The following is a 21,652-nucleotide window of genomic DNA, read 5'->3' on the forward strand; positions in this document are numbered from 1 at the left end:
CTTTAGCCAGAAGTGCGTCAACCTCTCCTCTACTTTCACCAACAGGTGATTCTGGTCTTTAGGCAGAAGTGCATCAACCTCTCCTCTACTTTCACCAACAGGTGATTCTGGTCTTTAGGCAGAAGTGCGTCAACCTCTCCTCTACTTTCACCAACAGGTGATTCTGGTCTTTAGGCAGAAGTGCGTCAACCTCTCCTCTACTTTCACCAACAGGTGATTCTGGTCTTTAGGCAGAAGTGCGTCAACCTCTCCTCTACTTTCACCAACAGGTGATTCTGGTCTTTAGGCAGAAGTGCGTCAACCTCTCCTCTACTTTCACCAACAGGTGATTCTGGTCTTTAGCCAGAAGTGCGTCAACCTCTCCTCTACTTTCACCAACAGGAGATTCTGGTCTTTAGCCAGAAGTGCGTCAACCTCTCCTCTACTTTCACCAACAGGTGATTCTGGTCTTTAGCCAGAAGTGCGTCGACCTCTCCTCTACTTTCACCAACAGGTGATTGTGGTCTTTAGCCAGAAGTGCGTCAACCTGTCCTCTACTTTCACCAACAGGTGATTCTGGTCTTCAGCCGAAAGTATCTCTAACATGTCTGTGTCCCTCATGGTTCTGTCCTGTGTCTACACTCTTCCTTCTTTTTACCTCCGCCACCAAAGGTGGATGGAAGTTATGTTTTCACCCCTGTCTGTCTGTTTGTCTGTCCGTTTGTGAACAAAATATCTCAAATATTTGTGGACGGATTCGGACGAAATTTCGCAAAGATGTAGCGTATTTGACACGGACGAAATGATTCAATTTTGGTGAAGATCCGGATCCAGCTGGTAGAAATTTTAAGTGATTCTTCACCATTGAGTGATATGGCCAAGCAGGCGGAGGTCCCGTTCTAGTTGTCAATGATCTTCTTTCTTCTCCAAACAACCAAATGCATTTGTCTGCTGATGACTCAACATTGCACTCCTCTACATTATTCACATCTGCTCCATCGTCTCTTGCTGGATGTACATCTCGCTTTATCCCGACCACCTCTATAAGTTCAGATTTTAACAGGATTTCTCGGTGAGGCAAATATAATCAAGTTAAGCTAATGCTTCTAAAACTCAATTTCTTCCGACTTTCTTTTTTCCTGGCAGCATTATTAGGCCACCCCCTGGGGAAAGGATGGCAGCCACAGACGCATTTCTGGCTCCCGAGGATCGTGTTTGTTGGAAGATGCATTTTCTAAATAAAAAGGTTAAATAAATCATGAAAACAGAACTAAAAGCATGTATTTCGGCCCCAAAATCCGAGTACACTTTCAAACAAAGCTTGTCAAACTTTGACAATCCTTCTTTGACATGTACAAATGTACCATGGCCCGAATGCTAAGGACATGTCATACAAAGCCACATCGTCCGAGCCCTCAAGGCAGATGCCCACAAGATCATGCCATAACCGTTTGGAGAATTATGAGTCTGCGTTTCTGCATTATGAGTGAAAAGAGGTTTTTCAAAAATCAAACATTATAACGAGGCCAAGGACCCCCCCCCCCCCCTTTCCCCCCTCCCGCCCCCCCAATGTCTGACAATGCATATGGTTCCTCTATCCCTGCCGCGAATGCACCCAGTGATGGAACCTCCGCAGTGCGAACTCAGTGCAGGTTTTGGTGGGAAATGTGCAACCTGTACAAGGTGAATGGATGGTGGAAGTTGCAGTGATCAGGATTCAAGGCAAAGGTTTGCAAGGGTGAGAGGTGAAGGATGCATGAAATGTGATGTGTCACCACTAATTATGATGGTTGTGCCACCTGATGCAAGCCACATGGCACAAGGCCGGTTTGAGGCGGTTTTGGGAGTTTACTTATGAGGTTCGGGTGGGAGGGCGAGGCTCTGCGTTGAAGGTGAAGGCAGGGAATAGACGAATGGTGCAGAGCGTGTTCTGTGTGCTGCAGGAAATGGATGCAGAACAACACGGATCCCCACACATACAACACCAGAACAACACGCATCCCCACACAAACAACACCAGAACACCACGCATCCCCACACAAACAACACCAGAACAACACGCATCCCCACACAAACAACACCAGAACAACACGCATCCCCACACATACAACATCAGAACAACACGCATCCCCACACAAACAACACCAGAACAACACGCATCCCCACACATACAACACCAGAACAACACGCATCCCCACACAAACAACACCAGAACAACACGCATCCCCACACATACAACATCAGAACAACATGCATCCCCACTCAAACAACACCAGAACAACACGCATCCCCACACATACAACATCAGAACAACACGCATCCCCACACAAACAACACCAGAACAACACGCATCCCCACACATACAACATCAGACAGAACAACATGCACCCCCACACATACAACACCAGAACAACACGCATCCCCACTCAAACAACACCAGAACAACACGCATCCCCACACATACAACACCAGAACAACACGCATCCCCACACAAACAACACCAGAACAACACGCATCCCCACACATACAACATCAGACAGAACAACATGCACCCCCACACATACAACACCAGAACAACACGCACCCCCACACATACAACATCAGAACAACACGCATCCCCACACATACAACATCAGAACAACACGCATCCCCACACAAACAACACCAGAACAACACGCATCCCCACACATACAACATCAGACAGAACAACATGCACCCTCACACATACAGCACCAGAACAACACGCACCCCCACACATACAACATCAGAACAACATGCATCCCCACACAAACAACACCAGAACAACACGCATCCCCACACATACAACATCAGAACAACACGCATCCCCACACAAACAACACCAGAACGACACGCATCCCCACACATACAACATCAGACAGAACAACATGCACCCCCACACATACAACACCAGAACAACATGCACCCCCACACATACAACACCAGAACAGCATGCACCCCCACACATGCACCCCCACACATACAACACCAGAACAACATGCACCGCCACACATACAACACCAGAACAACACGCACCCCCACACATACAACACCAGAACAACACGCATCCCCTCACATACAACATCAAACAGAACAACATGCACCCCCACACATACAACACCAGAACAACATGCACCCCCATACACACAACACCAGAACGACATGCACCCCCACACAAACAACACCAGAACAACAAGCATCCCCACACAAACAACACCAGAACAACACGCATCCCCACAAATACAACACCAGAACAACACGCATCCCCACACATACAACATCAGACAGAACAACACGCACCCCCACACATACAACACCAGAACAACATGCACCCCCACACATACAACACCAGAACAACATGCACCCCCACACATACAACACCAGAACAACACGCACCCCCACACATACAACACCAGTACAACAAGCACCCCCACACATACAACACCAGAACAACATGCACCCCTACACATACAATACCAGAACAACACGCACCCCACACATACAACACCAGAACAACACGCACCGCCACACATACAACACCAGAACAACATGCACCCCCACACATACAACAACAGAACAACATGCACCCTACACATACAACAGCAGAACAACACGCATCACCACACATACAACACCAGAACAACTCGCACCCCCACACATACAACACCAGAACAACACGCACCCCCACACATACAACACCAGAACAACACGCACCACGACACATACAACACCAGAACAAAATGCATCCCTACACATACAACACCAGAACAACATGCACCAATACACATACTACACCAGAACAACACACACCCCTACACATACAACACCAGAACAACATGCACCCCCACACATACAACACCAGAACAACATGCACCCCCCACACATACAACACCAGAACAGCATGCACCTCCACACATACAACACCAGACCAACATGCACCCCCACACATACAACACCAGAATAACATGCACCCCCACACATACAACACCAGAACAACACGCACCCCCACACATACAACACCAGAATGACATGCATCCCCACACATACAACACCGGAACAACATGCACCCCCACACATACAACACCAGAACAACATGCACCCCCACACATACAACACCAGAATAACACGCACCGCCACACAGACAACACCAGAACAACACGCACCACTACACATACAACACCAGAACAACATGCACCCCCACACATACAACAACAGAACAACATGCACCCTGCACATACAACACCAGAACAACATGCATCACCACACATACAACACCAGAACAACTCGCACCCCCACACATACAACACCAGAACAACACGCACCACTACACATACAACACCAGAACAACACAAATCCCCACACATACAACACCAGAACAACACGCACCACGCCACATACAACACCAGAACAAAATGCACTCCTACACATACAACACCAGAACAACATGCACCACTGCACATACAACACCAGAACAACACACACCCCTACACATACAACACCAGAACAACACACACCCCTACACATATAACACCAGAACAACATGCACCCCCACACATACAACACCAGAACAACATGCACCCCCACACATACAACACCAAAACAACATGCATCTCCACACATACAACACCAGAACAACATGCACCCCCACACATACAACACCAGAATACCATGCACCCCCACACATACTACACCAGAACAACATGCACCCCCACACATACAACACCAGAATGACATGCATCCCCACACATACAACACCGGAACAACACGCACCACTACACATACAACACCAGAACAAAATGCACCCCTACACATACAACACCAGAACAACATGCACTCCTACACATACAACACCAGAACAACACAAATCCCCACACAAACATCACCAGAACAACATGCACCACCACAGATACAACACCAGAACAACACACACCCCTACACATACAACACCAGAACAACATGCACCCCCACACATACAACACCAGAACAACATGCACCCCCACACATAACACCAGAACATGCACCTCCACACATACAACACCAGAACAACATGCACCCCCACACATACAACACCAGAATAACATGCACCTCCACACATACAACACCAGAATCAACATGCACCCCCACACATACAACACCAGAACAACATGCACCCCCACACATACAACACCAGAACAACATGCACCTCCACACATACAACACCAGAACAACATGCACCCCCACACATACAACACAAGAATAACATGCACCCCCACACATACAACACCAGAACAACATGCACCACTACACATACAACACCAGAACCACATGCACCCCCACACATACAACACCAGAACAACATGCACCCCCAAACATACAACACCAGAACAACATGCACTGCCACAGATACAACCCCAGAACAACATGCATCCCAAAACATGCAACACCACAACAACACCCACCCCCACACATACAACACCACAACAATATGCATCCCCAAACATACAACACCAGAACAACATGCACCCCAAACATACAACACCACAACAACATGCACCCCCAAACATACAACACCAGAACAACATGCACCGCCACAGATACAACACCAGAACAACATGCACCCCCAAACATACAACACCAGAACAACATGCACCGCCACAGATACAACACCAGAACAACAAGCACCCCCACACATACAACACCTGAACAACATGCACACCAAACCTGCACAAAAATTCAAATTTCTCCCCCTGCTGGTGCATTGTGGCATCCACACAAGCCCGATAACGTTCCAGATCTTCATTGACTTTATCAATTCTGATATTAGTGGCCCCTATCCTCTCTTCCAACTTTTCCCCCATTTGGACAGCCTGGGTCGTGCCCTCTATTTTTTAATGTTAATTCCTCCCCTTTAAGCTCAACTTCTAACCCCATGGACTTTTCCATTTTCCCGAATTTCGTCTCTAATTTGACTTCAAATTCACCCAGTCTGTCCATAATTTGATTCTGCACTCCCCCTCGATGTTATCAATTCGTTCCCCCAGTTGTTGTGTTATTTCTTCTATTTTTCCCTCCAAATGTTCATTCCTCACCCTTATTTCATTCACTTGTTCATTCATTCCCTCTATCTTTCCCTTCAATCCATCCATTTGTTCATCCAATTCTCCCTTCAACCCATAAATTTTTGCATTCATTTCTCCCATCTGTTTCCCATTTTTATGAACATCCTCTTTTATTTCCCTCATTTTGTCACTCATTCTCTTCATATCTCTCCCTAATTACCTTTTCATTCCCATCATTTCATTTTTCAATCGTCCCATAAAATGTATGGCCTGGAAATCCACGGGTCTGTTCCCATTGTTCCCAGCTCCTTCGTAGGAGAGGGGTATGGGCTTATGCTCGGGACGAGGGGGAGGTTTCACTCCTAGCCTCCAGTCCCCCTATCTCCAGCTCACTTCCATAGTCTTCAGGCTTCCCAACCTGCTCGGCCATCAAACTCGCTTCTGCCATCCATGGTGAGAAAGCAGTTCTCCCGCGTATGGGAGATTTGTACATTTTTACCTCAGGATTTTAATTTTTTTGTACATTTTTCGAAAACGCAATGTTGCGCTTCATACACCAATTACTGCAACAAAATTTGACACCCCAGTACTATGATAATTTTTGAATTCCAAATGGTGGGTGCAATTTTCACCCAGCGGGTATCGAATTCGCAACCCCTGGACACAGTGTCTGCTAGGTTCGAATCCCACTCCTGACACCAGTTGTCGAGTTCCTGGTAATTAAAATCTTTCCAAGGAATGGATAGCCGAACAAGCTGTTACTCCTACTGATTTCTTTTATTGGCCAGGAGCGACAATTATTGTTTATTTGCTTAATCCACTTATACATACACACATACATACATACATATGCATACACACACACACACACACACACACACACACACACACACATACACACACACACACACACACAACAGAAACCCCTTTTTAATAATAAAAGTCAACCTTTTTTTTTCAACAAAACGATGTATTTTAAGAAACAGGGAAGTTTGTTTTATATTTTTAGCTCACCTAGAACGAAGTTCAGGGGAGCTTATGCGATGGCGCGTTGTCCATCAGTCCGTCAGTCCATCCGTCCATCAGTTCGTCCGTCCGTCCGTCAGTCCGTAAACACTTGAAACTTCTTCTCCAAAACTGCTGATGGGATTGCAACCAAATTTGGCACAATTGATATTTGTTGTGTTGTGACTAAAGTTTGTTCACAGCATTAAAAAAATTGGGGTCGAAGGCGGTCTATGGGGGGTAGCCCCCCAAAATAGAAATTTGCTTTCTTTTCTGAAACTACACACACAATTTTGATGAAACTTGGCCACAAACTTCACCACCCATGCTGTACCAAAGTTTGCTCACAGCATTTTTAAAATCTCCCCCTTTGGAGGTCTATGGGGATTGCCCCCCAAAATAGGTATTTGCTTTCTTCTCAGAAACTACACATGCAATTCAGATGAAACTTCACCACAAACTTAATCACCCATGATGTACCAATGTTTGTTCAAGGCATCTTACTATAACTCACCAAAAGTCTGTCCGTCCGTTCGAAGGTACCGCAAAAACGGCTGAACCGATCGCAACAATATTTTGGGTGGGTAATCCTGTGATCTCCTGGAGTAAAATAGGTATAATTGTTTTTCCAATTTCAGCTTTGGCCTCCAGCATTTTCAGGGTTGGACTCTCGGCTAATGTTATTTTCCCAGGTGCCGCACAAACGGCTGCACCGATCGGACTCGGTGACCTCGGACAAAGACCTTTTATAAGAACATGGGTTGAATCCCTGCTTGAGAGAATGCCAACCCCCTCCCCGCCATCATGGTCATCTCTCCAACTCACAATCCCACGAGATATGCGGAAAGGACAACCCAAAACCAATTATCTTATTTTTGATTCGTATATAAACATCTTTTTTTTTTCTTTTTTTTTTTGTATACTGAAACGAGGCTCGTGAAAATAATGACCTCGGCCAAAGTTCAAATGACGTGAGTTTAATCTCTACATGAGAGAATTCCACATAGCTATTTGGGTGGTGTATAAGCCAACAGATCGCTGTCTCTATCTATCTTGCCAAGGCCGTAACACCTATCGGCTCAAAATCCTTTTAACTGTTGACTTGGTCGTTTTTACAATGAAGGAAACATTAACAATGTTGTTAAAAGTTTATTTTGTGATTAATTTGTGATTGGAGTTATGTTGTTTGGAATGAAAAAAGGGATATAGAGTTCAAGTAAATGACGACATGCCGTGATGGTTTCTGCTTTCTAAACGTGATCTTCGCGGATCGCCATATGCAGATTCGCCACGGACCCACGACCGATGTTTCTATACGTGAACGTACCCGTTTGTTTGTGAACGGGTACGTTTTTCATGGAAGTCCTTCACGAACCTGCTGTCCATGTCTGACGTGCGTCTGAGGGTGCTACAAGAATATGGAATTTATTCGTTTCATGCTTTAGCATTCGCCTCGTTTCTGCATTGCCTGTTTGCTTCTGGTCTCCCGAAGCATGGGTATCTCACTAGTTAGAAAAATTGGGGTCTTAGGAGGATATGCGGGTGGGGTAGGGGGGTTGCTCCCCAAAATAGGTATTTTTTTTCTTTGTTTGCTTAAAGTCTTATGATTATGTTAGTATGATTCTACATGCTGCCCTGTCTTCTAGCAACCATTGAAATTGGTTTCAAATACGTTTAGTCGGTGCAGTATACTGTTTGTTCTACCAGGTGAGCGCCAGGGGTACTGCCCCTGTTTTTTTTATTTAGTCCGATGCGGTAAGGGCTTGGAGGATTGTCCAAAGGTAATAATACACACTCACCTTTAATCCGTCTAGTCTGTGCCCACGGATGCACGTTAAGCTGGCTGTCTGGTCTGCTGGCATTATTTGTTTAGTTCCTTTTATTTATTCGAAGTGACAAAAGAAGATAAAGTTTTGGGGCCGTAAGCATCCCAGAGTATTGACAGCGATGTCAGAGCAGATAAGGATGATGTTGTAACATCATGATTACCTGCTCTGCCAACACGAGTCCGTATCATTGGTGTATTATAAGCCTACCTTTGTTGAAAACACGTAATCACCATTCTTCACGAGAACTGATCCACGTAGAGTCCCAGACTTCAACTAGTTGGAAACATCCAAAGTTTTCCATGACGTCATATCTTTCAGGGTGTAAATACTTTTTGTAGTCAAAAGATAATTCATGAAGTCTGGATATAAAAAGGTTGGAAAGTTTGTTTTGCTTCTGGACCTTGTTGAATTCAACAATTTGGGTCTGTGTTGTCTATAACGTGTATTGTTATAATATCGTTCCCGAGACAGTGTCCAATGTATCGACGTGCGCAAGGTTGATCCATATTCTATTATTTGGCCATGAAAACGCACAAAGCACAATAACTCAACCGATCTGAATGTGGGTGTTTATTATTTGTAAATTTGAAGATTTTTCAAGTATGTTGGTCTGTTGCGTTTGTTATTACTTGGCAATTCTTTTATTTTTTTTGTAAGTATGTTCATCACTCCGGTTTGTGTGTGTGTGTGTTTGTTTGTGTGTTTGTCTGTGTGTGTTTGTTACTTGGCAAAAAAAAATTTTTTTTGCAAGTGTTGATTTGTGTGTTTGTCTGTCCGCTCACTTATACTTGCCTACAGATCACAATTTTAAACCGATCTTCACGAAACTTCACCAAATGGTAGAGATCGTGGTTCGACAAAATCCTATATATTTTTGAGGTCAAAAGCTCAAAAGGTCAACATCGGTCAAATGTCAACCACTTTTTTTCGAATTTCTGAAATCCTCAATTTTCATCCGATTGACTTGAAATTTGAATAGGATTTACATATCGGCGAACTGAATTCAACCACCAACTATTTTTGAGATCAGCATAGGCCAAAGGTCAACCACTTTTTTTCAAATTTCTAAAATCCTCAATTTTCATCGGATTGACTTTAGGCTGGTTAAAAAAAAAATCCTGTTTATCATCGCCGCCCGCCCCATAAAAGTCGTCTGCCCCTAAAAATTATTTATTTTTTTTTGCTCACGAAGTCAGTAAAATCCGTTCCCACTCAGTGGAACAGGTTCGAATTTTGTATGTGCTCGCGTACTGTCTGAGCCAAGTTACATGTGCGCGACAGTTTGACAGAAAATGCCGTTCGTTGTTTGCCAAATTCGGCGAACGTCCAGTGTTCTAAAGGCCTGGGTTGGTGTCAAAGTGCCAGAAAATATCACTCTAGACGAACTGTATTATGAGCTCGTGTCAGGAACGCTTGATGGTAAGAAATATAACCGTTTTAATGTACGTTGTTGTTGTTGTTGAATATTTAGTTTGTGCGGGTTTTCCCCCTCACTCGCCATTTCCGTGGACCGCAAGGTTTTGCTTCTGATAAATGGAGTGTGCGCTTCCTTATTTTATGCATAAAGAATGGTGGGAAATGTTGGACTCCAGTTCTGTTCTAAACTAAAATCTGTCGATATATCTGTACTGGGATCCCAGATATGTATTTCTAGTTTTCATTCCCGGGTGGTTCAAAATTCCAAACCAAATCCAGACTTGGAAAAAACAGAATTTCAGTACAAAACACTGAATTTGATCTGAGACTGATGAATACTTGCAATATTATTAGTTGTGAAAGGGTGTGTGTGTGTGTGTGTGTGTGTGTGTGTGTGTGTGTGTGTGTGTGTGTGTGTGTGTGTGTGTGTGTGTGTGTGTGTGTGTGTGTGTGTGTGTGTGGTGTGTGTGTAGCTCATATTTTTCCCACAATTTTTGTTGTTTGAACCTTGATGTTTGTGGCTTGGCTGATAGGTAAACAGTACAGTAGACAATATACAAGTATATTTTATCGTGATTTTTCTTTTTCAGGTGTACCAATTGAGGACACCAATGGAGTGGTAAACATCTCAGTGGGAGATAAAAAGACTATGACCCATCTTGTAGCCAGAGATTCAACATTGGCAGATGTCATCAATACCCTTGGAAATTTCATTGAGTTCGTTATTACTGTCTTGGATCAGCCAAACCAACAGAAGACCAATGAATATAATGCTTTCGATATGTATGAATGCTATGGCAATAGCTGCTGATAGATACATGTTTGGCAACCGGACATTATTCTTAAAAGCCGAAGTTTTGGTCTACCATTGTTATATGTATCAGCAAATATTAAAAGTAAACAGAACTCAATGTGACATAGGTTTCTTTATTTTCTTTATTTGAATCATATCAGTGCGTACTTGCGAAGGTTTACTCGTTTAGAAATCATAACATGATTCATAATGGATGTCCGATCAAATATATTTAAGAAAAAAACATATTGTGCGTGAATAATCTATTAAAATTTCACTCTGAAAAAAAACCAAAAAAAAAAACCCCTCCCTACCCACTTTTTTGAAAACAAGTGATGATAAACAGGAAAAAAATTTTAACCAGCCTTAGACTAGACGGATTTATGGAAAAAGGCCATGTATCTAAGTGCATTTTTGGATAAAAGTTTGGAACCTCACTTTCTAACATCAGTAGGTTATGCTGAATTCGATTAACCCGGTGTCCAAGCCGAATTTTGAGTTTTTGAGTTTTGAATTGCCCACTTCCCAAGTGCACAATGTGAACATCTTTGGATGATGTCAGGTACATCAAAGAAACGGCGTTATGTACCAATTGATGCTGTTTTAAACAATCTACCGAGAAGTTTGTCCACAGCACTGCTACCATTTCACGCATTGACTGGGTGTGACACCATCTCCTATTTTGCAAATCACACCAAACGAACATCATGGAAAGTCTTCAAAGAGCACCATAAACTGCTGAAGAACTTGGGCATTGGTGAACTCACAGAGGAGACAATCAAATCTGCAGAAGCGTTCGTCTGCAGAATATATAATGTGCACAGAACAACCTCTGTTGATTCAGCACGACATATGTTGTTCTCCATGACTGGTAAACCAGAAGCAATGCCACCGACAAGTGATGCCCTTCATTTCCATTTGATGCGAGTACACTATCAAGCCATGGTATGGAGAAATGCTCATTGTGCCATACCTGACCTTCCTGCACCTGTGGAAATGGGATGGAAACGTGGTGATTCAGGACTAGAGCCTATTCTGATGTCACTGAGTCCAATCCCAGAAAGTTGCCTCGAAATGATTTGTTCTGCATGCCAGAAGCAATGCAAGACTCGTCGCTGCAAATGTCGCTATTCAGAGTTGAGGTGCACATCAATGTGTTCCTGTCAGCAACAGATTGATGATCCGACCCCTTGTATGAATTTGATGTAGTTTGGCAAAACAACATGTGTGACATTCCTGAATGTTTGTGCTTCATGGCCATGTATATTTAATTTTAGAATAAATGGTTGGATGAAACATTGTCTTATTGAACCCATTTCCCATTTTATAGTGTCCAATTTCAATGTCATTTTGAATGTCTCTTTCAATATGTCCCCAACCATTATATAGACTAGACGGATTTATGAAAAAAGGCCATGTGTAAGCTTCTAGGTGCATTTTGGGGTAAAAGTTGTAAAGTTAAAGTAAAAGAGCTGCATGTTTTTACATGATATCTAAATGCTTGTTCAAAGAAATTGTCCAAAAATGGCAATTTGGCGGCCATTTTGTTTATGCTAATTAGAAGGTCAAAAACTCAAAATTCGTCTTGGGAACTGGGTTAATCGAATTCGGCCTACTCTAATTATGTTAAAAAGTAAGGTTCCCAACTTTTACACAAAAATGCACCTAACATTCACATTTCTCAGAAATCCATCTAGTCTACTTGAAATTTGAATAGGATTTACATATCAGCCAACTGAATTCAATCACCAACTATTTTTGAGATCAACGTAGGCCAAAAGGTCAACATAGGCCAAAGGGTCAACCACTTTTTTTCGAATTTCTAAAATCCTCAATTTTCATCCGATTGACTTGAAATTTGAATAGGATTTACATATCAGCCAACTGAATTCAATCACCAACTATTTTTGAGATCAACGTAGGCCAAAAGGTCAACATAGGCCAAAGGGTCAACCACTTTTTTTCGAATTTCTAAAATCCTCAATTTTCATCCGATTGACTTGAAATTTGAAAAGGATTTACATATCAGCTAACTGAATTCAAGCAACAACTATTTTTGAGATCAGCATTGGCCAAAGGTCAACAACAATTTCAAATTTCTAAAATCCTCAATTTCCATCTGATTGACATGGAATTTGAATGGGATTTTCATATCAGCGAGCTGAATTCAAGCAACAACTATTTTTGAGATCAGCATGGTCCAAAAGGTCAACATAGGCCAAATTTCTAAAATTGTCAATTTTCATGTGATTATTTTAAACTTTGAAGAAGATTTGCATATCAGGTCACTGAATTCAACCACTAATTATTTTTGAGGTCAAAAGGATGCACTACTGAGTGAGATTCTACTTTGTTCTGTTTTGCCAAGTATCGCTCTATGAGTGATTTTTCATTCTGTCTGTCTGTCTGTTTGTCTGACTGTTTGTCACTTGCATACAGGTCACAATTCTAAACCGATCGTCATGAAACTCCACCAAGTTGTAGAGATCGTCACAATTGAAAAGCCTATTGATCTTGAGATAAAAGGTCAAAGGCCATCTGGAGGTCAAATTGCTAAAATCACCATTTTTCTATCATCCGATTGACTTGAAAATTGAACAGCATTTGTATATTGAGTCACTAAATTGGGGAACCAACTATTTTTGAGGTCAAAAGGTCAAAGATCAACTGAAGGTCAAACTTCCAAAATCATCAATTTTCATTCGATTGACTTGAAAATTTAACAGCATTTGCATAGTGCCTCACTGAATTGGCAAACCAACTATTTTTTGAGGTCAAAAGGTCAATTCAAGGTCAAACTTCGAAAATCATCAATTTTAATCTGAAAAATCGTCACTTTGCATCCGATTGACCCGAGCTTTGATGAAAATCTTCAACTTTAATCTTGATGAACTGGACATTTTAATGGATCAATGGCAACCTTTTTGAGGGAGGGGGGGGGGGGGGGTTCAATCTTGCCAAGCCAAACAGTTCAATCTTGGCTTCATCAGACCACAGAATCTTGTTTCTCACCGTCTGAGAGTCCTTTCGGTGCTTTTTTGCAAACTCCAAGCGGGCTTTCATGTGTCTTTCACTGAGGAGAGGCTTCCGTCTGGCCACTCTGCCATAAAGCTCAGATCGGTGGAGGGTTGCAGTGATGGTTGTCCTTCTGGAAGTTTCTCCCATCTCCACACACGATCTCTGGAGCTCAGCCAGAGTGACCATCGGGTTCTTGGTCACCTCTCTTACCGAGGCCCTTCTCCCCCGATTGCTCAGTTTGGCCGGGCGGCCAGCTCTAGGAAGAGTCCTGGTTGTTCCAAACTTCTTCCATTTAAGAATTATGGAAGCCACTGTGTTCTTGGGAACCTTCAATGCAGTAGAGAATTTTTTTTCTAGGCTTCCCCAGATCTATGCCTCGACACAATCCTGTATCTGAGCTCTGCAGGCAGTTCCTTCGACCTCATGGCTTGGTTTTTGCTCTGATATGCATTGTCAGGTGTGAGACCTTATATAGACAGGTGTGTGCCTTTCCAAATCATGTCCAATCAATTGAATTTACCACAGGTGGACTCCAATCAAGGTAGAAACATCTCAAAGATGATCAAGAGAAATGGGAGGCACCTGAGCAAAATTTCAAGTGTCAGCAAAGGGTATGAATACCTATGTCAATGTGATATTTCAGTTTTTTCTTTTTAATAAATTTGCAAAACTTTCTAAAATCCTGTTTTCTGTTTGTCATTATGAGGTATTGAGTGTAGATTGATGAGGGGAAAAATGAATTTAAACGATTTCAGCATAAGGCTGCAACATAACAAAATGTGAAAAAAATGAAGGGGTCTGAATACTTTCTGAATGCACGGTATATATAATGATGCAAAGATGAACTGATTTGATTTCAGGGTCGAGGTCAAAAAAGATCAAAGGTTAGAGGTCCCGTTCGGTTAAAATTCTTTTACCGAGCTAACTTGTGAATCAGTGATGGGATTTTGACCAAAGTTGGTACAAATAAATACATGCTATGATGCAAAGATGAACTGATTAGATTTTGCCATCAAGAGGTCAAAAGTCATGTCAGGTAAAAATGTGATATATACTTGAGAACAGCTGAAGGGATTTGAACCAAACCTGGTCCAAGTATATATAATTAAGTCATAATAGCCGGCGAAGCCGGTGTTAATGAACGCGTACGTATTATGTTGAAAAGCCAGATTTTGCTGGATCCCTTGGCTTGAGAATTTCGAAGCTTTGACGCACCAAATCGCTCAATGGAGGCCGCCATCTTGCGGATGCGGAAGTATGCATAACAAATTGAAAAAAGTTCAATAGGAGTTTGTTTCACCCGTCTTTGTTTGATTCACAATCCTATGCACCTCTAATTTGTAATTAAAATACTTTAAGACCAACCTTGGCCCGCATGGGCCTGGTTATCTTCAACGAAAATCGTCACCAAACACCGGAACCAATGAGATTCGAGCATTTGAAAAAAATATTTCAAAAAAGCTTATGACGCGTTTCGGAGGGTGAAAATGGCGTCAGATATTCTAAAATTGACGAAGAATTATTTTTTAGTAATCTTGCGGCCGTAGGGGATAGTTTTTCACGGCCGGAAATATCCGAAGTTGAGACGGAATTCACCGAATTAATCAAGAAGTAAATTTTATCAATTTTAATCTCATCTAGAATGCAAATGGTGTCATTTTAGGTATGAATTTGCGAAATTTTGTGAGCTGACCAATCAGCGATCAGCTTAGGTCAGCCAATCAGCGCCAACGACACAGTTTGATTAACGACAGTCACACATTGCCGTTGACCCTGGTGTTGGGCTAGCGGCTAGGGTGCCGGCTTAGGATCCTAGGATCCTGGGTTCGAATCCCGGTCAATCGCTGAATTAACGCCAGGGGGGTTGACTCAGCCTGTCATCCTTCCGAGGTCGGCAAATTGAGTACCAGTTCACTGGTAATTCCCTGCTTGTCGTTAAAGGTGGCAAAAAGGGTTGGCGTCAGGAAGGGCATCCGGCCGTAAAACATTGCTTCAAAAAGGGGACCGAAAAACAACAACAACCACAGTTCCCGAAAAAGGCCAACCCCCGCTTGCGGGGAAAATGGCCTCTAAAGGTGGTTACACATTGCCGTTGAAACGGCGCTATCGTCTGACCTGTCGGCACTGATCTTACTGCAAGCTAACTTCTTCTGGTGGGGGAAGCCGCAGTGCCCAGAGAGAACCAGTCCTGACAGCAACTGAAGTTAGAAGACTACACACATACTGTGAAAACGTATGTTAAGCCCAGTTAAAATTTCTTAAAATAGGCCTTAAGCTAGCACATCGTATAGTTACTTCCTTAAGCTTCTTGTGACTTATTGTATGTAGGTATTGGGGAGGACTGTCTGCTCTTCTCTTTTACCAAGTCTTACCAGGTACGGTACCTACTACACCTACCTACTACCAACTACCTAACTTACTGATGCCATAGTGATGGGTACAATAGTGGCAAGGGGCTTTGGCTTCGCCTGCTCATTGCGGCTTTGCAGTCGGGTACTAGTAGCCGGTGAAGCCGGTGTTGTGAATGAACGTGTACGTATTATGTTGAAAAGCCAGATTTTGCTGGATCCCTTGAGAATTTCGAAGCTTTGACACACCAAATTGCTCTATGGAGGCCGCCATCTTGCGGATGCGGAAATATGCATGAACAATAGCGAAAAAGTTCAATATGAGTTTGTTTCACCATCTTTTTTTGATTCACAATCCTATGCACCTCTAATTTGTAATTAAAATACTTTAAGACCAACCTCGTTCCCCTGGTTATCTTCAACGAAAATCGTCACCAAACACCGGAACCAATGAGATTTGAGCATTTGAAAAAATATTTCAAAAAAGCTTATTACCACGTTTCTGAGGCTGAAAACGGCGTCAAATATTCTAAAATTAACGAAGAATTATTTTTTTAGAAATCTCGCGGCTGTAGGGGATAGTTTTTCACGGCCGGAAATATCCGAAGTTGAGATGGAATTCACCGAATTAATCAAGAAGGAAATTTTATAAATTTTCATCTCATCCAGAATGCAAATGGTGTCATTTTGAACTAGGTACGGTACCTACTACACCTACCTACTATCAACGACCTAACTTACTGATGCCATAGTGATGGGTAAAATAGGGGCAAGAGGCTTTGGCTTCGCCGGCTCATTGCGGCTTTGGCTTCGCCGGCTCATTGCGGCTTTGCAGTCGGGTGCTAGTATGGTTTACAATCCCCTTGGCAATGAAGAGACTGCTCTGTGGTGACGTCAACATCCGTTCATTAATTTCATGGTGTCGTTTTCAAAATGTGTCGTTCATGATCCTTCGCTGTTATATATCTAAAAGTACCAGATATACTGTTTCGTTTTTAATGCCAAACAATACACCTACGTTGTTAATATCATTGTGTGGAGCTGTGCTCCCACGTCGAACTCCAACAATATGGACGCGACAATGAGCTGAGCTTCACAGAGCTGTTTATTCCGAGCTCGGCACGAATGCACTAAAAATGGCTACCCCGAGCGGCAATATATCTATCTATAATTCCAGTAATCTCTGTGTGTATGTATGTATGTATGTATGTATGTATGTATGTCTGTGACCGCTGTTTCTCGACAACCACGGGTCCGATATACTTTAAACTTGCCAGGTATATTGCTGGGGACCCGAGGATGTGCCTTTTCAAGGTTTGAAATTAATCGGACAAGTAGTTACCGAGCTATGTCCAAAAAACGATTCAACCAATCAGAGAGCAGCGAGCTATCACGTGTGCCGAACGTGGCGAACAGACTCTGCCTCGGACGGCACATTTGAGAGCGTATTCATTTATTTCACGTTGGCAAACTATGTTGGCGTTAAACTATGTTTTAAAACTAATTAAAACTAATTTGCGATTCATCGTAACTGCGATTTGCGACCTTCCGGACAGTGAAGACTTCACTTCCGGCAGCCAATCACAGAACGAGCCGAGCCGAGCGCGTGCGCCATTACGGTTCGTAATTCGATTTCTTCCGGAGAAAATAATAATTTCTCGATTTCTTATGCGCATTATTTCTCCCAATTCAGTCAGAGCGAAGGGCGGAAGCGAAGAGCGTTGTTTTTTTTGTTTACGGGCGTACGGGCGTACGGGCGGGGTAGAGCGTACGGGTAGCGTTTTTTTTTTTTTTTGGCAAGGAACGGGCACCCACGTACGGGCATGCCCTAGTCTATCTATAATTCCAGTAATCTCTGTGTGTATGTATGTATGTATGTATGTATGTATGTATGTATGTATGTATGTCTGTGACCGCTGTTTCTCGACAACCACGGGTCCGATATACTTTAAACTTCCCAGGTATATTGCTGGGGACCCGAGGATGTGCCTTTTCAAGGTTTCATATTAATCGGACAAGTAGTTACCGAGCTATGTCCAAAAAACGATTCAACCAATCAGAGAGCAGCGAGCTATCACGTGTGCCGAACGTGCCGAACAGACTCTGCCTCGGACGGCACATTTGAGAGTGTATTCATTTATTTCACGTTGGCAAACTATGTTGCCGCTATGTTGGCGTTAAACTATGTTTTAAAACTAATTAAAACTAATTTGCGATTCTTTCGCTTTCCTGCGCGTTTGTGCATGCTATGGCGATTTCTTTACCAAACTCCGCAAGCCGTTCGCTTTGGACCAAACCATTTCATGTAAATAGAGGGGGGGGGGATTGTCACCGTACTCGCAAGCCGTTCGCTTTGGACCAAACCATTTCATGTAAATAGAGGGGGGGGATATAATTTTAGATATAGATATAGTACGGGCATGCCCTAGTATTTCAAATTCAAACAGTAAGCCACGCCTCTCAACGGGGCGTGGTATGCAATTCGAGTGACCGCCCACTGACTACGTCACCGGCCGGTACAAGAGAATTGTGTCCGGTAACCGCTACAATAATTGATTAGTTAATAATTAATATCATCCTTCGCCTTATGTCATTATTTAATCCTTCTCAGTGGAAAATATTCATTCACCCCTCGCAAAAAAATCCTTACTCATTCCCATTTTCACACCGTTCCTTCAGTCAGGGCAGCATCCGAAAATGTTTTAAAATCCGATATCACATCGCGATCCAGTGAAAAACGACGAAGTTAATGGAATTTGAGGAGACTTGTCTTGCCATTAATTAATGAAATGCAACATTTATTACCACACTATTGTATTATTTTAGTCTTTAGTAGCTACCGTATTAGATTACAGTGTGCACGACTTGTGTAATTTAACATCACGAATTAAAACTGCAATTGATATTTAGTGTATAGATTTTGTCCAATTGTTTATCTTACGTTTACTTGCTTTCCCCATAATTTAAGCGGCATTAAATTTGTGAGCGGTGTATTGGTAAGGCGTTCCGTTTTATCGACTGGTCTCTTCTCGAATGCATGAAATACTGAAATACTATTATTTAAAAAATCCTGTTTTTTTTTTTTTTACTTTCGTAGTATTTCATGAATAGACGTTATAATAAATATTACTTCTGATGTAGAGTCAAGGTAACAACGAAAGAAGGCATTTTGAGCATGTGCATCATGCGGTGGGCTGATTAGTGATTGTACCGGTTCCATTGCTGTTCACAGTCCGTGTCGTACACGTTGGCTTTATTCAGGTACGTAGTAGCTGAATGGAAGTGACGCGTGTCCGTTTGTCCCGCAGATGAGTCCGGAAACGGAGCGAGTCCAGTCGGAGAGGACGCCCCGTGATGGGCCTTGGATTCCTGACGTCACCAGGCGCCGTCGGCCACCCCAGCGTCTCCCACGGTCCCAGAGTGACGTCTACCTCACCACTCGCTCAGACTTTCGCGGTAACACTTGGTCTTTGCTACCTCAATGTCTGCTCTTTGTCAGCCTGAGCCTGAGATCTTTCTTACTCAGACGTGCAAAGCATCTAGCAATTGGTGGTGGAAATCCCTCATTGAAGTTATTTTGTTAGAGAATTGGTCGATTGTATTTATAGTGATTACAAAAAATTGAAAAAAAAATTGTTTGACTTGAGGAGGAGGAAGAGGTGTAGGAGGAAGAGGCGGAAGAGGCGAGTTGGGGAGGAGGAGGAGGAAGAGGAGGTGGGGCGGAGCGGAGGACGAGGAAGAGGAGAGGTGGGGCGGAGGAGGAAGAGGAGGTGGGGCGGAGGAGGAAGAGGAGGTGGGGCGGAGGAGGAAGAGGAGGTGGGGCGGAGGAGGACGAGGAAGAGGAGAGGTGGGGCGGAGGAGGAGGAGGTAGAAGAGGAGAGGTGAGGTGGAGGTAGAAGAGGAGAGGTGGGGCGGAGGAGGAGAGGTGGGGCGGAGGAGGAAGAGGAGAGGTGGGGAGGAGGAGGAAGAGGAGATATGGGGAGGAGGAAGAGGGGTGATGGGGAGGAGGAAGAGGGGTGATGGGGAGGAGGAAGAGGGGAGATGGGGAGGAAGAGGGGAGATGGGGAGGAGGAGGAAGAGGGGAGATGGGGAGGAGTAGGAGGAGAGGTGGGGAAGACGAGGAGAGGTGGGGAGGAAGAGGAGAGGTGGGGAGGAGGAGGAAGAGGAGAGGTGGGGAGGAGGAGGAAGAGGAGAGGTGGGGAGGAGGAGGAAGAGGAGAGGTGGTGGGGAGGAGGAAGAGGAGAGGTGGGGAAGAGGAGAGGTGGGGAGGAGGAGGAGGAAGAGGAGAGGTGGGGCGGAGGAGGAGGAAGAGAGGTGGGGCGGAGGAGGAAGAGGGGAGATGGGGAGGAGGAGGAAGAGGACATCTGGGGAGGAGGAAGAGGGGTGATGGGGAGGAGGAAGAGGGGTGATGGGGAGGAGGAAGAGGGGAGATGGGGAGGAGGAGGAAGAGGGGAGATGGGGAGGAAGAGGGGAGATGGGGAGGAGGAGGAAGAGGGGAGATGGGGAGGAGGAGTAGGAGGAGAGGTGGGGAAGACGAGGAGAGGTGGGGAGGAAGAGGAGAGGTGGGGAGGAGGAGGAAGAGGAGAGGTGGGGAGGAGGAGGAAGAGAGGTGGTGGGGAGGAGGAAGAGGAGAGGTGGGGAGGAAGAGGAGAGGTGGGGAGGAAGAGGAGAGGTGGGGAGGAAGAGGAGAGGTGGGGAGGAGGAAGAGGAGAGGTGGGGGGGAGGAGGAGGAGGGGGGGAGGAGGAGGAAGAGGAGAGGTGGGGAGGAGGAGGGAGAGGTGAGGAGGATGAGGAGGGGAGGAAGAGGAGAGGTGGGGAGGAGAAGGAGGAAGAGGAGAGATGGGGAGGAGGAGGAAGAGGAGAGATGGGGAGGAAGAGGAGAGATGGGGAGGAGGAGGAAGAGGAGAGATGGGGAGGAGGAGGAAGAGGAGAGATGGGGAGGAGGAGGAAGAGGAGAGATGGGGAGGAGGAGGAAGAGGAGAGATGGGGAGGAGGAGGAAGAGGAGAGATGGGGAGGAGGAGGAAGAGGAGAGATGGGGAGGAGGAGGAGGAAGAGGAGAGATGGGGAGGAAGAGGAGATGGGGAGGAAGAGGGGAGATGGGGAGGAGGAGGAAGAGGAGAGATGGGGAGGAGGAGGAAGAGGAGAGATGGGGAGGAGGAGGAGGAAGAGGAGAGATGGGGAGGAAGAGGAAGAGGAGAGGTGGGGAG

The 21,652-nt window shown here is 44.3% G+C and overlaps 1 protein-coding gene across 4 annotated transcripts in view; it reads left to right on the forward strand.

Moving 5' to 3' along the window:
• POP7 (POP7 ribonuclease P/MRP subunit) overlaps positions 1-21,652 on the forward strand; it is a 69,348-nt gene that overhangs the window by 25,831 nt on the left and 21,865 nt on the right. For 2 of the 4 annotated variants that reach the window (XM_078768693.1, XM_078768813.1), the window contains exon 2: positions 19,753-19,900. In XM_078768693.1, coding sequence (XP_078624819.1) covers positions 19,753-19,900 — 148 coding nt within the window. Of the gene's footprint in view, positions 1-19,578; positions 19,652-19,752; positions 19,901-21,652 lie in introns of those variants that run through there. The other 2 variants (XM_068108267.2, XM_078768771.1) reach the window with 2 other exon arrangements.

This window comes from Myxine glutinosa, chromosome 1 (genome assembly GCF_964187855.1).
Source record: "Myxine glutinosa chromosome 1, kmMyxGlut1.1, whole genome shotgun sequence".
Classification (NCBI taxonomy): domain Eukaryota; kingdom Metazoa; phylum Chordata; class Myxini; order Myxiniformes; family Myxinidae; genus Myxine; species Myxine glutinosa.